Source organism: Catharus ustulatus, chromosome 1 (genome assembly GCF_009819885.2).
Source record: "Catharus ustulatus isolate bCatUst1 chromosome 1, bCatUst1.pri.v2, whole genome shotgun sequence".
In the NCBI taxonomy this organism is placed as follows: Eukaryota; Metazoa; Chordata; class Aves; order Passeriformes; family Turdidae; genus Catharus; species Catharus ustulatus.
In genome coordinates, this window is record NC_046221.1 from 19,396,549 (window position 1) to 19,413,840 (window position 17,292).

General features: G+C 38.5%; 1 protein-coding gene across 11 annotated transcripts in view; it reads left to right on the forward strand.

Moving 5' to 3' along the window:
- The window catches only part of NEBL (nebulette), a 268,259-nt gene that overhangs the window by 234,455 nt on the left and 16,512 nt on the right, over positions 1-17,292 (forward strand). For 8 of the 11 annotated variants that reach the window (XM_033076801.2, XM_033076761.2, XM_033076734.2 and 5 more), the window contains 2 exons: positions 3,388-3,480; positions 5,280-5,408. The exons of 2 other annotated variants lie outside the window; for them this stretch is intronic. In XM_033076801.2, the coding sequence (XP_032932692.1) occupies positions 3,388-3,480; positions 5,280-5,408 (222 nt within the window). The remainder of the gene's footprint in view (positions 1-3,387; positions 3,481-5,279; positions 5,409-17,292) is intronic. One more of the 11 variants, XM_033076779.2, reaches the window with a different exon arrangement.

The following is a 17,292-nucleotide window of genomic DNA, read 5'->3' on the forward strand; positions in this document are numbered from 1 at the left end:
ATATTATTTGACATTATTGTAATAAACTCTATTTAAAAGCTGAAATGGATATTTGAAATTGCTTAAAAGTCAGCAAGTCTGCTACAGCAAAGGAAGTGGTAATAGTTTTTCTAATTTCCTTTTGTTTAGGTGTGTTCCATTTCTGTTTTTCTGCACTTTGCAGCTATGTAGACCCCAGAGGATCTGCATACAATAAAACCACACTGAGATAACACTCTAAAATTCTTCATATGTAGTGATAACAGTGAGGCTGACTTTGCCTCTCAAAAACCAGAAAAATTGCAGGACTTACTTGTTGGTCACATAGGCCATCCTCCTGCCTAAAGCAAGGTTAACTGATGCTTTTTCAATCTATTCCTTAGATGCTTTTTCAATCTATTCCTTAAAGTCTCCAAATAAGTCTCCCCCACGTAAGGAAGTATATTTCTTTCTTTTTTTGTTGCCATCCTTTATGTGTCTGTAGCTAGAGTAGCTGTATATGAGGAGGGGTTTCCCAAAAGTTGTGTTGAGAGAGCTCTGCCTGAGGCAGGTGCTGATGATCTTCCATCACTGCTAACTTTCAGAGTTGTGGTGCCAAAGAAAAAGAGTAAGGCTTCTGTGAAATTGCAGTGTGACATTCAGTTTGCAATTTGCTCTCTACTGCATTCCATGTGTGCTGTAGCTCCATATAAGAAAAATGCGTGCAATCCCATGTTCAGTAGCTGAAGCCTTGCTAGCACAAGCAGATTGGAATGAAGGATATCCCTGAGATAGATTCTTGAGCTGTAAGAACTGAAATATTAGTACTATTTATCACTTAAATGTATTCCAGTATCAAGACACACAGAAATTCTTAATTTCCCATACCTGCCAAAGAGCAAAAATTTTACTACTATTTAAAGGAAAAAGGCTATGACATACCTGAAGTATTTCAGCTAATGCTTTTTTTTTAAATAAAATTGCTGCTATAATATCTGCTTGTTTAAAAAGAATTAGTGAGCTCCCTGCTCATGAAATGTCCTTGGCAGCTAAAAAAAAATTTTGCAAACTGAAAAACATACTTATGACTCTCATGGGTATTTTTCATAGCTGAAAATTGTTCAGCCAGTTAGGAAAAGTGTGTCAGAATCCCTCTGGTTGATTTTTAATGTATGATTGGTGAAGCTAGAGCTACTCTTTCAAATGCCTGGTTACTAAAATTATGACACTGCTCTGGCAAATAGGCACTAGTTTTAACCCTACTAAGCCATTCTAAACCCACCAAGATAAATTGATGTCAGTGAGCTTTGGATCTGTCACTAAAGAGCAGCCACAATTCTCACATGAATCTAAGGATATTTTACCTTGGCAAAAGTTACCAGGGAATTAAAACTGATCTTTGTTATATATTGCCAAGATTCTGATTCTGTGTATGTTATTTCAGATCACAGAGATGGATAAAATCAATACAAATCAATGACTCTTGCACTGGTGCTGCCATGAAGCCATACTTACATTTTCACTTACTAAGGCATGATCAAACAGGACAAGTTGGCATTCACCAATTCCCCTAACCCTTCTCATGCCTGTCAGTACTTTATGTAGGTGCAGAATTTATCTCTAGTTAGGACTAGGACTAACACATAGTTTATCATAAGATTTTGTGTTGGCTTTAATTTATCTTGGCAGGAAGGAGTTAGCACTACGGCTCACCTTATGGGAGTTGTGGTAGATAATGTACAATGTACATACATTGAATGTATGCTAAAGCCATGGGCTTTATTTTCTTAGCTCTGTCTGTTCTTTCCATTGCATCTAGGCTGTTAATAATTTGAAACATGACATATTTGGGGTTCTCACAGTCCTACTTTATCTACCAACCCATTACCTCTCAAACCTGCAAAAGAACAAAGTTAGGAAGACAGTTTTTTCCCTACTTCCAGTATATGGAGTAAGTCTTGCAGCCAGGTCTACCCAAGAAGAAACTCTACAGTAAAATGCATCATCTGGTAGATTTGTGCTTTGACTGATTATACTTTATAGCAAGGTTTTATTTGAAACTGGTTTGGAGAGATTAAAAGATTTATTAATTTTAGACATATCAGATGTCATAGAATCATTTAGATTGGAAAAGAACATTAGGACCATCGAATGCAGCCATTAACCCAGGACTATCAAGCCCATCACAAAACCATGTCCTCAAGCATCATGTCAACACATCTTATAAATATCTCCAGGAATGGTAACTCAGCCACTTCCCTGGGCAGCCTCTTCCAGTGCTTGACAACCCTTTCAGTGAAGAATCTTTTCCTAATATCCAATATATAAACCTCCCTGGCACACTTGGGAACATTTTCACACATCCTGCCACTTGTTACCTGGGCAAAGAGGTCTATTCCCACATCACTACAACCTCCTTTCAGGTATTTGTAGAGACTGATAAGATCCCACCCTGAGTCTCCTTTTTTTCAGGCTAAACATCCGCAGCTCCCTCAGCTGCTCCTCATCAGGTTTGTGCTCCAGACCCTTCCCCAGCTCCATTGCCCTTCTCTGCACTCTCTCCAGCACCTCAATGTCCTTTTGGAATTGAGGGGCCCAGAACTGAACACAGGATTCAAGGTGTGGCCTCACCAGTGCTGAGTGCAGGGGTTGGTCACTGCCCTGGTCCTGCTGGCCACGCTGTTGCTGATCCAGGCCAGGATGCCATTGGCCTCTTGGCCACCTGGGCACTCACTGGCACAGGGAATTACTTGTTAAGTTCAGGAGTGGGCATCATTTTTTCCTATGGTAGGTGTGTACAATGAAGATTTCCACAGCTGAATTTCCTACCTTAGTTCATTTTTTGGATATTCATTAAGAAAGATAGATACTTTTGAGTTTACATGAATTAAACAATTAGTAGGAAATTATGTTGGGTGAGCTATGGCCCTGATTCTTCTTCTTATGCTGACATGATGTCTGCTCTATGCAAAGGAGAGTCTGTAGTGTCTCTGTCAGCTGTGGAGCTGTATACTGCCAGCTGTCAGCTATAGGGATATACACTGCAGCATCTCCACACATGAGGATGCTGCTGGTGAACTGGGGAAATAATCCTGTAGCTCTGGTGATTTTGGTTCTGATACCAGAGGAGAGGTCTAATATGTGATACTTAACTGGTTTCCATTTATTTAGACTTAAGAACATACTATGGTCATGTTCAGAAAATGCAAAATAATTGGGAGCAAAAGTCTCCTTAAAATAATGTCAGTGCTTAAAATGAATACACTAAGCAGGAAATTAGGCTTTCTGATCTCTTGGAGAGAATATCTAGATATATTGGCTAATTTCTAGATAAAGGAAATTTATTGCTGATTGTTAAAGCTCATTCCTTTCATGCTTTTACTTCCTTTGTCGTTTGTCTGTCTTATAATTTCTATGCTTTGGAAAAAGATCTTAAAGTTTGGCGCACAGATCCTGGCTCCATCTTCGACATTGATCCTCTGGAGGACAATATTCAGTCTAGAAGTCTGCATATGCTCTCTGGTATTGCTTATATCCTGACTTTTCCCCAATTCAGCTTTTCATGTTTGCAAAACTGAGTCGATACTGTAAATTTTCAGGTCAATATGCCAGCCATATGTTTTATAAGCATGCTTTTATAAATACTTGCAACTGTTGTAGTTTAAAAGCAGTGTTTTATAGGAACTTCAGCCATAATCACATGTGGAGATAAGAAATAGTGAAATAAATCTTATCTTAAACAAGTTATTCATGCCACTTCTAAGTAGCCATTAAAAAACATTGACCTACTTTGTCCTTGCTATAAGTAGAATTTTCAAATAGTTGGACCTTATAAAATTTCAGAGTTATAGAAAGTGACCTATTTATGAAATTGATTTCATTTCCATGCACATTTTCTGTATATGGCTCATGAGTTTATGCTTTTTTCTATTATTTGTAACTCCAAGGCATTCATAATTTTAGGATCGATGGTAAAGGAGAGGAAGTAATGTAATAACAGGGAGCAGGTTTTGGCTTTACAAGTTTATTGAGCCTTTTCCTGCATAGGAGTGTTTATTTTGAATGTTTATTTTTTCACATGCATTTCCTTTGCTACTTTGGAACTTTGCATATTCTTTTAAACAACATATAGCTGTATTTCCACATGCACTGTATGCATGCTGGGATAAAGGAATAATTTGATTTTTCACTGGAAATTTTTATAATCTTCGTTATCCATTCTCTTTCTGGTATCTCAATATACAGTAAATTCACGAATACAAGCCGCACTGAGTATAAGCCGCATCGCTGGGTGTTGGCAAACATTTTGTTTTTTGTCCATAAATAAGCCGCACCCGAGTATAAGCCACTCTGTCGTTCGCAGCGAGGACCTGCGTGCAACAAAGTTGCCAAATAGTAACAGAACCGCGGCAGGGCGGGGTTTACTGGCGTGGCTCCGGCCATGAGGGCTCAGGGCTGCCGACAGGGCTGGGTGGCCCAGCTCAGTGCTGCCGCTCAGCGGGGCCGCTCGGGGCCGGCCGCCGCCACCGCTGGGCTCAGTCACCCTGGCCTGGAGCTGCCCCGCGGCGGCAGGGGGGGCACAGAGCCCGCCGGCACCTGCGGCGGCGATGGGAGCCGGGGATGTAGCCTGCCTGCTCCTGCAGCGGCGGCACGCGGGGACGGGAGCCCCCCGAGCCGCGGGGCCAGCAGGAGAGAGCTTCCCCTGCTTCCCCCGAGCCGTGGGGTCAGCAGGAGAGAGCTGCCCCTGCCTCCTCCGAGCCGTGGGGCCAGCAGGAGAGAGCTGCCCCTGCTTCCCCCGAGCCGTGGGGCCAGTAGGAGGGAGCTGCCCCGCCTTCCCCACCCCCTGTGCTGCCTGCACAGAGCAGCTCCACCTGCCGTGCAACAGAGTAACCAATTTGTAACAACCGCGTAAATGCAGGGTTTTACTGGCAGGAGCTTGACTTTGCAGTTTGCACTGAGTTTGTTTGCACTCCCAGGGTTGAAAATGTCAGAAAATTATTCACATATTGGCTGCACCTGAATATCAGCCGCATTTCCGGTATGGGAGTAAAATTTTGGTCAAAACAGTGCGGCTTGTATTCATGAAATTACTGTAACCTTCCATTTCTGCTATTCTTTTAAAGCAAAGAACAAACTTGGTTGTATTAGGTTTTGAAGCAAGCTTTGGAACTAATGGTGCAAAGAATTTACTTTTCTCTAATTTGAATGCCATCAGTGTTTGAATAGCAATGTTAGCAGTGGTGGGGTTTATGTTGTTGCTTGTCTTTGCGCTTCTGTCATCTATTTACTGTGATATTCTTTATTTCTTTCTACCTTTGTAGAAAGAGCAAGCCGTTACAGTAAGCAGTATTTACATTCTACCAGTCTGGGAGATTATAAATCAGATGGCTCTGACACGAACCCTACCTTTTCTTACTGCAGTGAGATAACAAGGCCATCTGATGAAGGAGGTACCCTTTATTCCCACCTTTTTCACTAACACCACTGTTGCAATGTGTTGAGACATCACTGGCCTGTATTAACTCCATATCCTTGTGTAGTCACAAGTAGAAAGTGCCTGATTGATTGATTGAGAAAGCAAAGAAAGACTGCACAGTTTCTGTGTGCCACATCATTCTGTTGTGAATTCTCTTTCACAATTTTGGTAATGCTGTAATTCAAACCCCTGTTAACTCCTATTTACAGTGCTTTAAAGAAGGTGGGAGGTTTTTTTGCAAAATGTATATGAATAGGGTTTTACTTTTTCTCTTGAATGACACAATGTAACTGAATTAAATACACCTTTAACCTGAAAAAATCCATATTTACCTTGGACTTTTCAGTGGGTAAATTAAATATATAATAATAATTTAGTGACTAAAGTACTTTTCCTATATTCATCTATGCAAGTTTTTTTGGCTCTCTGTTTTTATCTTTTAAAAAATCCAAGGAATTTTATCATGTTCTCTCTCACATAACTAAATTTTCTCTCATCCTCTCAATGATTTGAGAACCAGGGTTAGCATTCAGCTGGGAAGTTTATATAGTCTGGTATGGTTTAACAAGGATTAATATTAGAATACTTTGACAAACCTGCATTCTCAGGTACAAACCCACATTGCGTATCTGTTTGATGCTGTTGATTAGAAGAAAATTCAGGAAAATGATGAATAAGTATCTAGTCATCCTAGAGGCATTACAGTATGCACTAGACTTGACCGATAAATTGAAAATATTCCGAATCATTGCATTCTAAATAGATATTTTTTTAAAATCGTGATTTCTGCATCTCAATTGTGAAAAAATGGTGCATTGGAAAGGTTATCCAAAGGTTTGCTTTTTTTTTTTCTTTTAAGCAGCACTTTAAGTTGCCTACACATGAAATTCCCATGCTTTGAGAAGATTTTAAGGCATTTAATTGTAGACTGCAGTTGTTTATGTTCTCTCATTCATTGGAGTAATATGTTACTGTGGTGGTTGTTGTTTATGGAGTCTGTTTTTTGGGTGCTGTGTAATTACATACAAGCAGCTCTCATTAAGAATGACTGGGGAAGAAGATGTTCAGACTGAAGTGCTTACTCTGAACAAAGAAAGAAATACATATCTTTGACAGTAATGTTCTGCCTTTTATCATGTATGACTATCTTTATTTGGTATTTTAGCTATATTCTCAACTCTTTTAATAGATTTTATCAATAATGCACATTATGTTGTTTTTTCTCTTCCTGGGATGATGCAAAGTGGGCTTCACAGTCCAGTGCACATTGTTTCTCTATAGCTGATCTTTTCTTTGGCAGTATTCCAAGCCATTTCAACATTGGTTTATCAGCTTGATTTGATTTTTAACAGATATTTTTTACTACTTGCCATATTGAGAATGGGAAATGGGCTTTATTTTCTTGATTGTTCTGGTCCTAGTGAGCTTGCTCTTTGTGGGTCTGTTTGAAACTATTGTTGTGGTGATGTCTCTAATAGATCCTTTCCCCAAGATCGACGTAAGTCAAGAAGTTGTTTCCATTTTAACCCAGCTGGCTAGCCAGGATTTGAGCATCTGTAGACAGTTCCCATTGCAGGGAAGAAATAAGGGCCACAGCTAAATAACTGAACAGAATCCTAATGATTAACAAGAAACACACTTAGAGCCAGCAGAAAATAGTGTCTTTGGCCAGAAATACCAATCTTTTACATCTCATCCAAAAAGTCATTTTGCACATAGCCACAAGACAAGTTTGCCCATGACCTTTTTACAGTGTCTCTTATACCATGAATGAGAACCAAATCTACTTTTATGAGGTTCAATGGCTGTTTCTCATGGAGTTTGTACTTTCAGATCAGCAGGGTTTCTCATTGGAATTGTTCTGTCTGATGGTATGCCAACAGGAAAGACAGTGGAGACCTGTAACCAATTTTACAATCTCTCAGCGTCCTTGGCCTTGTCTCATCATTTTTCACATATTTCTACAAATTTCAATTGCTACTTTATTTTAGATACCTTTTCTGGTATTTGACACATAATTCAAATCTTTGCCTGCCATAGCTGATGGAATTGTTCCTTAACTACCTCTTCCCAGCTCTTAGCTGGGTCCCTGACTTAATACCAGATGTTAAAGGTTTATTCAGATCTAAATAACTCTCCCTTCTATTGGGGAATTTCAGTAATAACATCACAGGGAAACTACTAACATTGTTCATTAGAATTAATTCTTCCTATTTTGTTCCCTGACTGTTATTTTAGATGATGATGTTGAGCTGAACCATGTGTCCTTCTCAGGGAGCTTTCTCTACAAAAGCAGTAGATTTTTGCATGATGTAAGTCCAGAAAACTCCTTGTTCTCCCTTTTAGAGTATTGCAGGTAAAATTGAATAGGAAAAAATTGTTAACACTTTCCAGCAAGCTGGTCAGGACATGTGCTTTCATTTTAATAATATTTTTCAATTCACTTTTCGTGTCTCTTTTTTTACAGTTTCTTTCTGTGATTGTTTTTCAGGGTTGACTTTATTGCTTCGTGGTGTCTTTGACGATTTTCGCTACACTGAACAGAAGGTGTTGCACTAGAGCTTCTCAGTCTGCCTAAATATTTAGTTATTGCCTAACAAAGATTATCTTTGTACTTGAAAGCCATTCTATAGCACTTCAGTGAAAAACTGGGTGCCACATTTTTGCAAAATTCTCACTGGTACAACTTGGCTAAAAATGAATAGAAGCTAATGGTTTCTCTCTTTTAGTCCTGCTTTTAACAGTGATGTTACAACTTCTCAGGCGTGGAACCCTTTACTTTTGGGAAGGTTTTTCAGATTATTTTTTTCAGAAGAAGAGGTTGAAATATATGGATGTCAGATTTATTTTTGTTTATAAAGATGCACCAGTATTTTTTTCTCCACAGAACACTAGAAAAAAGCAGCAAAGTTCTGAAGTTCAGCTCTCTCTTGACAGCATTCTGTCTGAAAAACTATCTCAACTGTCGTGTTTTGGGTCTTATTTAGATTCTTTATAGAATCTTTTCTGTCTGTCCTGATTTCCCATGCAGCCTTGTACAGTGGTTTTCTCCCAGTTCTTTCCACACTCACTCTCTTGCTCCCCTTCCTCCTCTTCAAGTAAAGTTCCACCCTGTCAGTTTGCATTCAGGCTCCAGGAGAGAATGATTTGGTTCACATGGCTCAACATCTCTGCCAATCTAGCACTAATTTGGACAGCTTCTAGTTGAAACCGTCAGGGCTGGTTTTCTCCTCTTTTGCATTTGACCAATTTTTTTTTTTAATTTCCCCTTTGATTTCCTCTTTATGTCTAGTTTGTGTGCACACCCTTGTCTAGGTGTATATCAGTATACAGACATGATGCATAAATTTTTCCTTACCATGTGTTGAGACTTTTCATTGTTTCATTATTTTTGTTTTAAATTGTGTGTAGTCTGTAGATGGAGAAAAATAAGAGATGAGTATCAGTTCATTTTCAGTTATGGATATATTGTTACTCTGGTGGGAAAAAATGTGTTTTTTTGGTTATTTTCTACGACATCATCATATTATCTTAAAAGATACAGAGAAATCAATCTGTAGGAGATGGAAATCAGTTTTGCTGTACTCCAAAAAACACGTTATGTAGGAAACCTTGGTGGATATTAGGACAGATTTTTCAAGGGCTTTTTGCTGTGTCTTAAACAAGTGCTGAAATTTGATGTCTTTGGTTGGAGCCAGTATGTTACAACTTGGCTGCAGGTGTGCTATTTTCACTTGCCTCCTTCAGCCCAAGTTCTTCAGACTCAGTTCACCTACTGTCATCAGACAAGTAGTGAGAATTAGCATAAAGGAGCCTTTCTTTAGTTTAATGAAAACAGTCTCCCAACAGCACTCAAGTCTCTATCTTTGCCTGGTTAGTTATCTTCTTTTACTCACACTGGCAATCCAAATACACAGATTTCAAGAAACCATGACATTCCACTTATTTTGTTGTCAGCCTTAAAAGTAACTTGTAGATTGCTATGAGAAAATTGCAAATTTTTCTTAGATGCTTCATTAATATTACATAACAAAAAAGCAATCTAGAAACGACTGCTGCAAACAACCTCTGAGGAATAAATACAGCAAATGGGCAGTGCTGTCAATTTGACTCCAAAGTCTATGAAGACTGAAGAAAACACAATGCTGCAGTCTCTTAAAGTTTTGAAGTCTTTATCTAGCTTGGAGTGGAAGTTCAATTAATGAGGAATGCTAAGTCCTTTCAATTCTCTCCCCAGTGGCATGTCCTCATTGTGTGATATGAACCTTCTTGTTGCTTTTGGTACCAGAGCCCCCCGAGAGAGACACAGGCACCCGTGGTTCTTTCAACTAAAAGCCTTATATTGTTCTCAACAGTTGTTTTCATAACCTTCTAAATGTATTTCTGCAAGCACTCCTATTGGTTTAAAGTTCAGGCTGCCCAGCCCTTTTCTGCCCATATTTGGCTTCTGCAGCCAGGCAGGGACTCATCGGACCAACCCTCTGACTTTTCTAGATGTTTCCCTGGTGGGTTTATGTCCCACCAGTGTGCTTTTTCCATATAGGGCCCAGTACAAGCTAGCTTGTACTGCCACACTTTCTGAGGAAGAAAGGCTCCAGAACGGCTGAGTCTGCTCCCCTCCCTTCCCTCACACTCCAGGGGTTATCTTCCTCCTTCCCTCACTGAGGCTGGAACATGTTGTAGTCCAGAACTAGAACTGCTGTTTGACCTGCAGTGTGAACACAGCCCTGCAAAGAGCAAACACAGACTTTGTGTATTGTTGTGTGTCACTGGCAGCAGCCTTGTTCTGTCTTACAGCTCAAGGAGAGCCCTTTTATTCCTCAGTCCAACACTGACATTTCAAACATGAATTTCAAGGACGTCTCCTTCTCTCCCCCTAGCACACACCAATATCTGTAACTGTATGTAAAATGATTGTTTGTAGGATTTGCCTGAGGCTTTGGCACCCACCCATATATATCACAGAAAATCCTAGAACAAGGAACTTTCCTGCTGCTTCTGCTCTTGGCTAGTCTGGACAGAAGACTACAAACTACTCAGATAAAATGGAAAAAATCCCTCTTTATTTCACATGCTGGAATCCCAGTATCTAGGCCAAGGAGTCTCCTTGCATTGGGATAGTGGTCATAACTCTTCTCCTGTGCCAAGAGCTGAAAGAAGAAAAGAAAACCAGAAATTGTTCCCTTCTTTGCTCTGTCCTTCCCATGAATTTTAATAAAAAACCTTCTGGTTTTGAGGTTGGGAAAAATCACAATTAGTAAAAGACAAGTCAAAGAAAAAGGGAATAATATCTGACTGCTCTTTATGTTGTAATAGAGAGATCTGTCTTCTGTGTCCAGGTGCAGCTGTCAGGAATACAGGGCAGGAATCCTTCACTCTTCTCTGTATTCATATTCAGTTGCTAAGCTCTGTGCCATTCTGAAGAGGTCAAGCAGAATGACACAGCAGTTATATTTTCTTCCCTGTCAGTCAGGGCAGAATTGTTCTTTTTAGCTGGGTAGCTGAACTCTGTTTCCATAGTGTTCCCTGGAGTCCAGTAATCAAACATGGCATTCATAGGGAGAGGAATTGTACAGTTCACGGGAAGAACTCTAGGCATTTGTGGGTTTCTTGTCCCCTTTCAAGTGTGTCAGCAGGCTGCCCTGCCACAGAAAGCTGAACACTTCAAAATGATGCTCTCTGTCTACTCTTGTACCTCTTGGTGAGGGTCACATTGTCACTTCTCTTAGCCACCAGACTCTTACATCTGTTTCTGACTTTTTTGTATTTCAGACTGGATGGTACTTTGGTTTTCCTTCTTTAACATGCCAGACCCCAGCAGGGTTGCCAACCTGAAAGCTAATGTGTAGGGAAAAAGGTCTCCTTCCATTCCACAGCATTTTGGTAGAAGTGTTCTTCTATCATCAAATAATAAATAAGTTACTCACAAACTTCCGTGACATTTTTGAACTTAACTAACTAGTTTAGTTCTCTTCTATGTTATGCAGACAGAAGTGAATGTATATGTTTGTAATCAGTCCTGTGGCACAAATTATTTAGCATGAAGAGTTTTCTTTGTTAGAGAGCTTGCTCTTCCAAACCAGTGAACCCTGGTCTTTTTTTCTCAAATATTTTTTACAGAAGTTATATGGTTTCCTTTTTAAGGGTTTGCTGTAACCACACTGTACCCAAAAGGACGTGTTTTTTTCAGACAGCAAGACAAGAGCTCTCTGCCTTTTGAAAATTGCATCTTTCACTTGAAGGAGGTGTGTATTGCTGTTTCAGCTTCTGCCTCCTGTTTTGTAGTGACTTCTAATGTTCAAAGGGCATTTTTTCCTGATTTAAAGTAACTTCATTACAGTCAGAGGAGTTCTTGAATACAGTGGGAGGCTTCCTGTTAAAAACTTTCTCAGCTCTAGATTTGAGATAAGAAGGCAGGGACAAAGTTAGTTGTGAGAGTTTAGATTTCAGTTAGAAACAGGTTGAGTATGTTCCCTACACATGTGCTAATTTCTATGTGTTTACATGATTAGAGGATTTCTGACTGCTTGATATATAATTTTGTCTCTGAATAATTAATTTCAGCCTTTTAAGCCATGTAAATATAGGAATCCAGAAAGGCAATGGGACTACCTTTATGCATTATCAGTTTTCTGTCCTGCTCTGGGCTATTGGACTTTCAGTGTCCTCTGCTGAGTGCTTTGTTAATTCAGAACATGAACAATAGTCCAGAAAATTATATTTCATTCCTTTCCACCACAAAGAGGTATTAACTATCTGTAAAACTTGATTTTTTAATGTAATACTTGAAAATTCGTACAGTACTTCAGGTGATTGCTTAACTAAATTTGGATTAAGGTCTGGTTTAGGGTGGTGGGAATAAAACTAAATATACCATGCTGGTTGTAATACATTAAGATATAAATCATTGATTCCTCTGAAAGCACATTTTCATTCATTGTGTGTTCACTGAGGATGAGTTAATGTTCCAGGAAGATCTTTACATTTCATATTTCCAAAATATTTTTGCTGAGATTCCTTATGCCTGTCTTTGATTCCCATGCTTCTCTCCTGCACTCTTGGCATCTGGCAGCATCCAAATACAATCCCCACACATCCAGGTGCAGGAGAATCCAGAAGAGATCCCATTTTAAATTTCTGTAGTGTAGCAGCAGTTCAGGGGATCCTTCTGTTTGTTCTGCCAACTCTCTGAGTTTGATGTTCCTTTTTCCATTAAACACTTGGTGAACAGAAAGTGGAAAGGAAGTTTCCATCTGACTCAGCAGTTGGAAGTGTTAATGGCTCCCTTGGCAAGGAGTTGTTTCAGTTGTTCAGTGTGGTCCCCTAGAGCAGCTTTTGATACACTTCAGCGAATTTTATATCCAGTAGACAATAAATATAATTAGTAAAATTGTGTGCAGTGACATACACGATCCTGGTTAATGCTATCCTTCCACCATTGTTCAGATTGGTTATACCCACTATGCAAATAAATTGATGCATAGAAATCAAAGCACAGATTCTGTGAGAAGAACTTGCAGGCTGCTCTCTCTAATGCACAAGGACACCAGTAGATGTTCAGTAAATGTAAGAGAATTTGAATTATAATTGAAGGCATGTGAGTAATGTAACGTTCATTTACTTCATTTTACTAAAGCTTTCCTTTTGTGAGAAGGCCTAGAGCAAAGCTGTGCCTACTCACAGTTTAAGTAGGAGTTGCAGCTTCCTCTGGTACACCATGGCCTCGCTAGGACTGAGGATGCCTTGGGCTGACTTTAAGACATTTTGTGCCTTCATAAATAACTAATATGACTTGGTGTGAGAAGAGAGAAAAGGCAGACTGTACTGGATGTCTCAGCTGAGACGTGCTGCAACTTAGGTTGAATGTCAGGCTAAAAAGTCAGGTGTCAGTAAGGTTTGTTTGTAGCACCAAATCCTGGCTGCAGTTCACATTCTGACAGCATGCCCTGTGATTTGGTTGTGTTCCAGGCACAGACCCAGTGGGGGGGATGGGGGGTGTGTGTGAGTTTTGGGGCATAGCAGCTGCTAACAGACACACAGGCTGAACACTTTGGGCTGTACATCTACCACTGAAGAAAATACCAAACTAATATTAGTAGTGGTGTCTGAATAAAATGATCTTTTATATTTGCACTGCTAGAAAAAGTCCTATGACACAATATAATCTATATAGTCCCCGTTAATAACTTTTTTTTCTTCAGGTATTTAACATATTTAATTTGCATTTGTGAGTAAAATGAGTGAATTAAACATCGATAAAAATTTTTGAAGTTGAATATCAAACCAGAATTTTTTCTCAGTACATTGAACTGGCTTAGAATATTCTGTGTTCTTCATAATAACCCTAAAATAACATTTTTGGATTCAAAAATTCAAAAATACAAATAGGGCTCCAGTTTTAGGGCTAGAAGACAAATAATTTAAGTAGCTTTCTCTTTTACAGTGCTGTAAAAATTTGTTAGTGGAGTCTGGAAGGGGGATGAATGGTTTGTATTTTAGGTGAAATAAATTTAAAGTGAAGTAGATGGTTGTAGCTGGCCATAAAGTCCTAAATGTCAGATATAGAATTCATACAATTTTTAAAATCCCCCAAAAAACTGTTCAAAAAAGTTGAATGAAAATAATAATTAATAGAATTAATTCTAAATTGTAATTTTGTATTTTGTTCACTTTCATCTTACTGTGTTTTTTTAGCAAAACTGACAAAAACATGAATATGAATAAACAATACAAACAGACTTTTCATATATTTTTAAAGGCTGATAATGCTTTGAAATATTTTATTAAATGCTTTGAAATATTTTACTGAATTTCCTGGGAGATAATTTAACACCCTATTTTATAATAAACACCTTTACTTTCATTTGAAAAAGCTTTTTTTTTTTTAATTTGAAGGGGCTACTATGGAATTACATTTACCAAGTCCCTTCTTTTGAGTGTTTATGGTCTTGCAGCCCAAAATGGCCATTCCAAAAGCAGTCTTGGGAAGCTGATTTCATTTTCAGAACATCAAAATTGTCTGCTGTGCTAGAACAGGACTGGCTTTTGCTTTTTCAAGCTATGAGGCTGCCACTCACCACCTCACTGCTCAAGTCAGGCACAGGCAGGGACTCTGTGGGTTGTTTGAGATTTGGTTTCTTCTCCTCTCCTGTTGTCAGAGTACCAAATTATGTGCAGTTAATACTTTACATCTCTGTGATGCTTTACTATGACAGTAATATGTTAATGGTCACAAAAGCTTTTGGGCTGTTACTCAGTATTCTCCAATGCCTGTACCTCAATAAAAATGATGCTCTAAGCATCCACAATCACTTTGTGGTCAAAATATTCTGTGTGTTACTGTCTTTTAATGATGAGGATGGATATTCTGTTGACTGTTCTCTTTCTTTTAATGTTGACTGCAGAAAATAGGACATCCTGGGTTCCTTCATTTTTCTCTAGATTGTGATATTTGATAACTGCTTGCAGACAAGGCTTCTGGAGACTGTGCTAGCCTGGGCTTTTCTAAAATATATAGCTATTTTGCAGTTACTATGAAGAGGAATGAAAGCCATACTCTTTTTTTTTTTTTTAAGGAAAAAATTGTCCATGAGAGACTGACTCTTGAAATATAGAGATTTAGAACCCTCAGAGAGGCCAGAATGGACCTTGGAAAATAATTTGTCATGAAAAAGAATATAATGGAATTGATGTATCCACCATTCCTCAGAATGTGAAGAATTAAGGTCTGACTCACCAGACACATAGACCATGATGAACTAGAGAGACAGTTTGCTAACTGTTCTTCCACTGTCCCAGCTAGTATTTCTTAAATTCCCACTTCACCTGTTGTTGGCTTTATGATGGACTTATAAAACAAAGACCAACATAACTATTATTACTGATACTGCTTGTTTATACAAATCAAGAACTTTGGAAATATAAGATAGTCCCTGCCTAAAAGTTAGTTAGTCTTAATTATTGTTAGCTGATAAAATGGTGTTCTAAAATAATGATTCTTTAAGCAATCTTTATCTAATTGTGACACTAATGAAGTTTAGTTTAAAATATATTGTTTTATAAACTGTAATATGTCAGTAAGGAGTCATGAGAGTAGAGACATTTTGATTTTTTGCATGATGAATAATTAATGGTATTTTAAACAGATTCAAATTTAAATTTTTAATTTAAAAGATCAGTAATTTTTTGGCCTCCTCTCCATAATTTTTTAAAGTATTTGAAGATTGCACATTTTATTTCTTATGTCTTTAGAATTTAGGTTATGGAAACTTCCCAAGCTCTAACATTCTCAATTTGCCACTGAATCCAAGTAGTTCAGAGCTTCAATTCTAATGAGGTCAGTGAGCATGGCAGATATTTATTAACACCCTCTGTGAATTAGGCCATACTTTCAGGTTGTTACTTCAACAACCTAATTATATCTGGGTTTGATATTCCAATTTACTAACTATTACTGACTCCTGTAATGGATAGCTTGTAGACAAACTGCTGCTTCTGACAGAACAACTGAGAGCAGCCAGCCTGGTAGCTCAGACATCCATGAAAGCAGGCTGATCAGTAAAGGGCAAAGAAAAGAGGGGGAAAAAATCCAAAAGAAATGAAGAAAAAGTTACTTTTACAAGAAAAAATGCCAAGATGCCTTACCATGGTGCTTTCTGCTGTTCTAAAAACAGCATTTTTCTGTATCAGGTCTCACCATCTTCAGTCTTCAGGTTAGTGCTTTTTATATTGCTTACAAAGTCTGAACTACTCCCAGTAAATTTGAGTGTGCTATGCTACTCTTTCTGATTAGAAAAAAAATTCTGTAATAGGTAAGAGTCATAAACCACTTTTGAGTGTAGTTTTAAATTTTCTAGCTTATTTGAAAAGTTAATGCTGGGAAATTCAACTTTTCAAATGGCTGGGAATTTTTCAATGTCCAGCAGAAGATAATAGTTTAAAAAGGAAACTTTTATACAGGAATGAGTTACATGTGACTAATGTCTCAATGCCAAAAGAACCATATTTTTCAGTTTGAGATTTTTAAAGTTAAAGCTTGACATTTTTAAAACAAAGAATCCAGCTTTGTTTTGAAATATATTTAATTTTGAAGAGCCACAAAAACTGTAATAATGATTGAAAATTCTAGATATTTTGATATAATTGGAAAAAAGGAAAAGTTTATTTACCCAGTTTTTAACATTTCTTTTTGCATGAACATTTGGGTGTTTTTTTTTTTTTTAATTTTCCTCCCATTTGGGGACAGGAGCATTCTTGGCAATCAGTTCTGCACTGTAAAATTGTTACTGAGGTTTTTCTAGTTTTGTATCTGCCTAACATTCCTGTACTCTTCTGTTTGTTTTCTCTGCTTCTGTGACTGCTTTTTTACTGTATTCTTTAGAGACCATCTCCTTTCTCAGTACCATGGGGCTCCTGCAGAGTTCTGTACCTCATATCAACCTCTTTGGGTAATCCTTGCACACTCATTTAAGTCGTTTAAGTTCTCTCACACCTGTTTTTAATGTCAAGAAAACAACTCCTGCTGGCTGTATTAGGCTTAATATTCTCTAAACTTCCACTGTGACTTTTTACAAGTATTATGGAGACCTAGGATGCAAGAAGTTTGCAAGTAGCTGAGCAGTGTCTGCCACATATGAGCTCGCAGGAGCACCTGCATTGCATGGGGTGCTTGTTTGGAGCTGGATGCTGGGACACCTGGAGGGAGGCATCTGTGAGAGGCTCAGCTCTTTTGTAGTCTGAATTCAGAGGCATCAGGCATCTTGCACAAAAGAGAGGTGCTTAGGGGGACATTCCTTGCAACAGCTGAGTTGATCTAGCTGTTCATTGCTTTCTGCTGTCCCTGGCCTTGGGTACTTGGT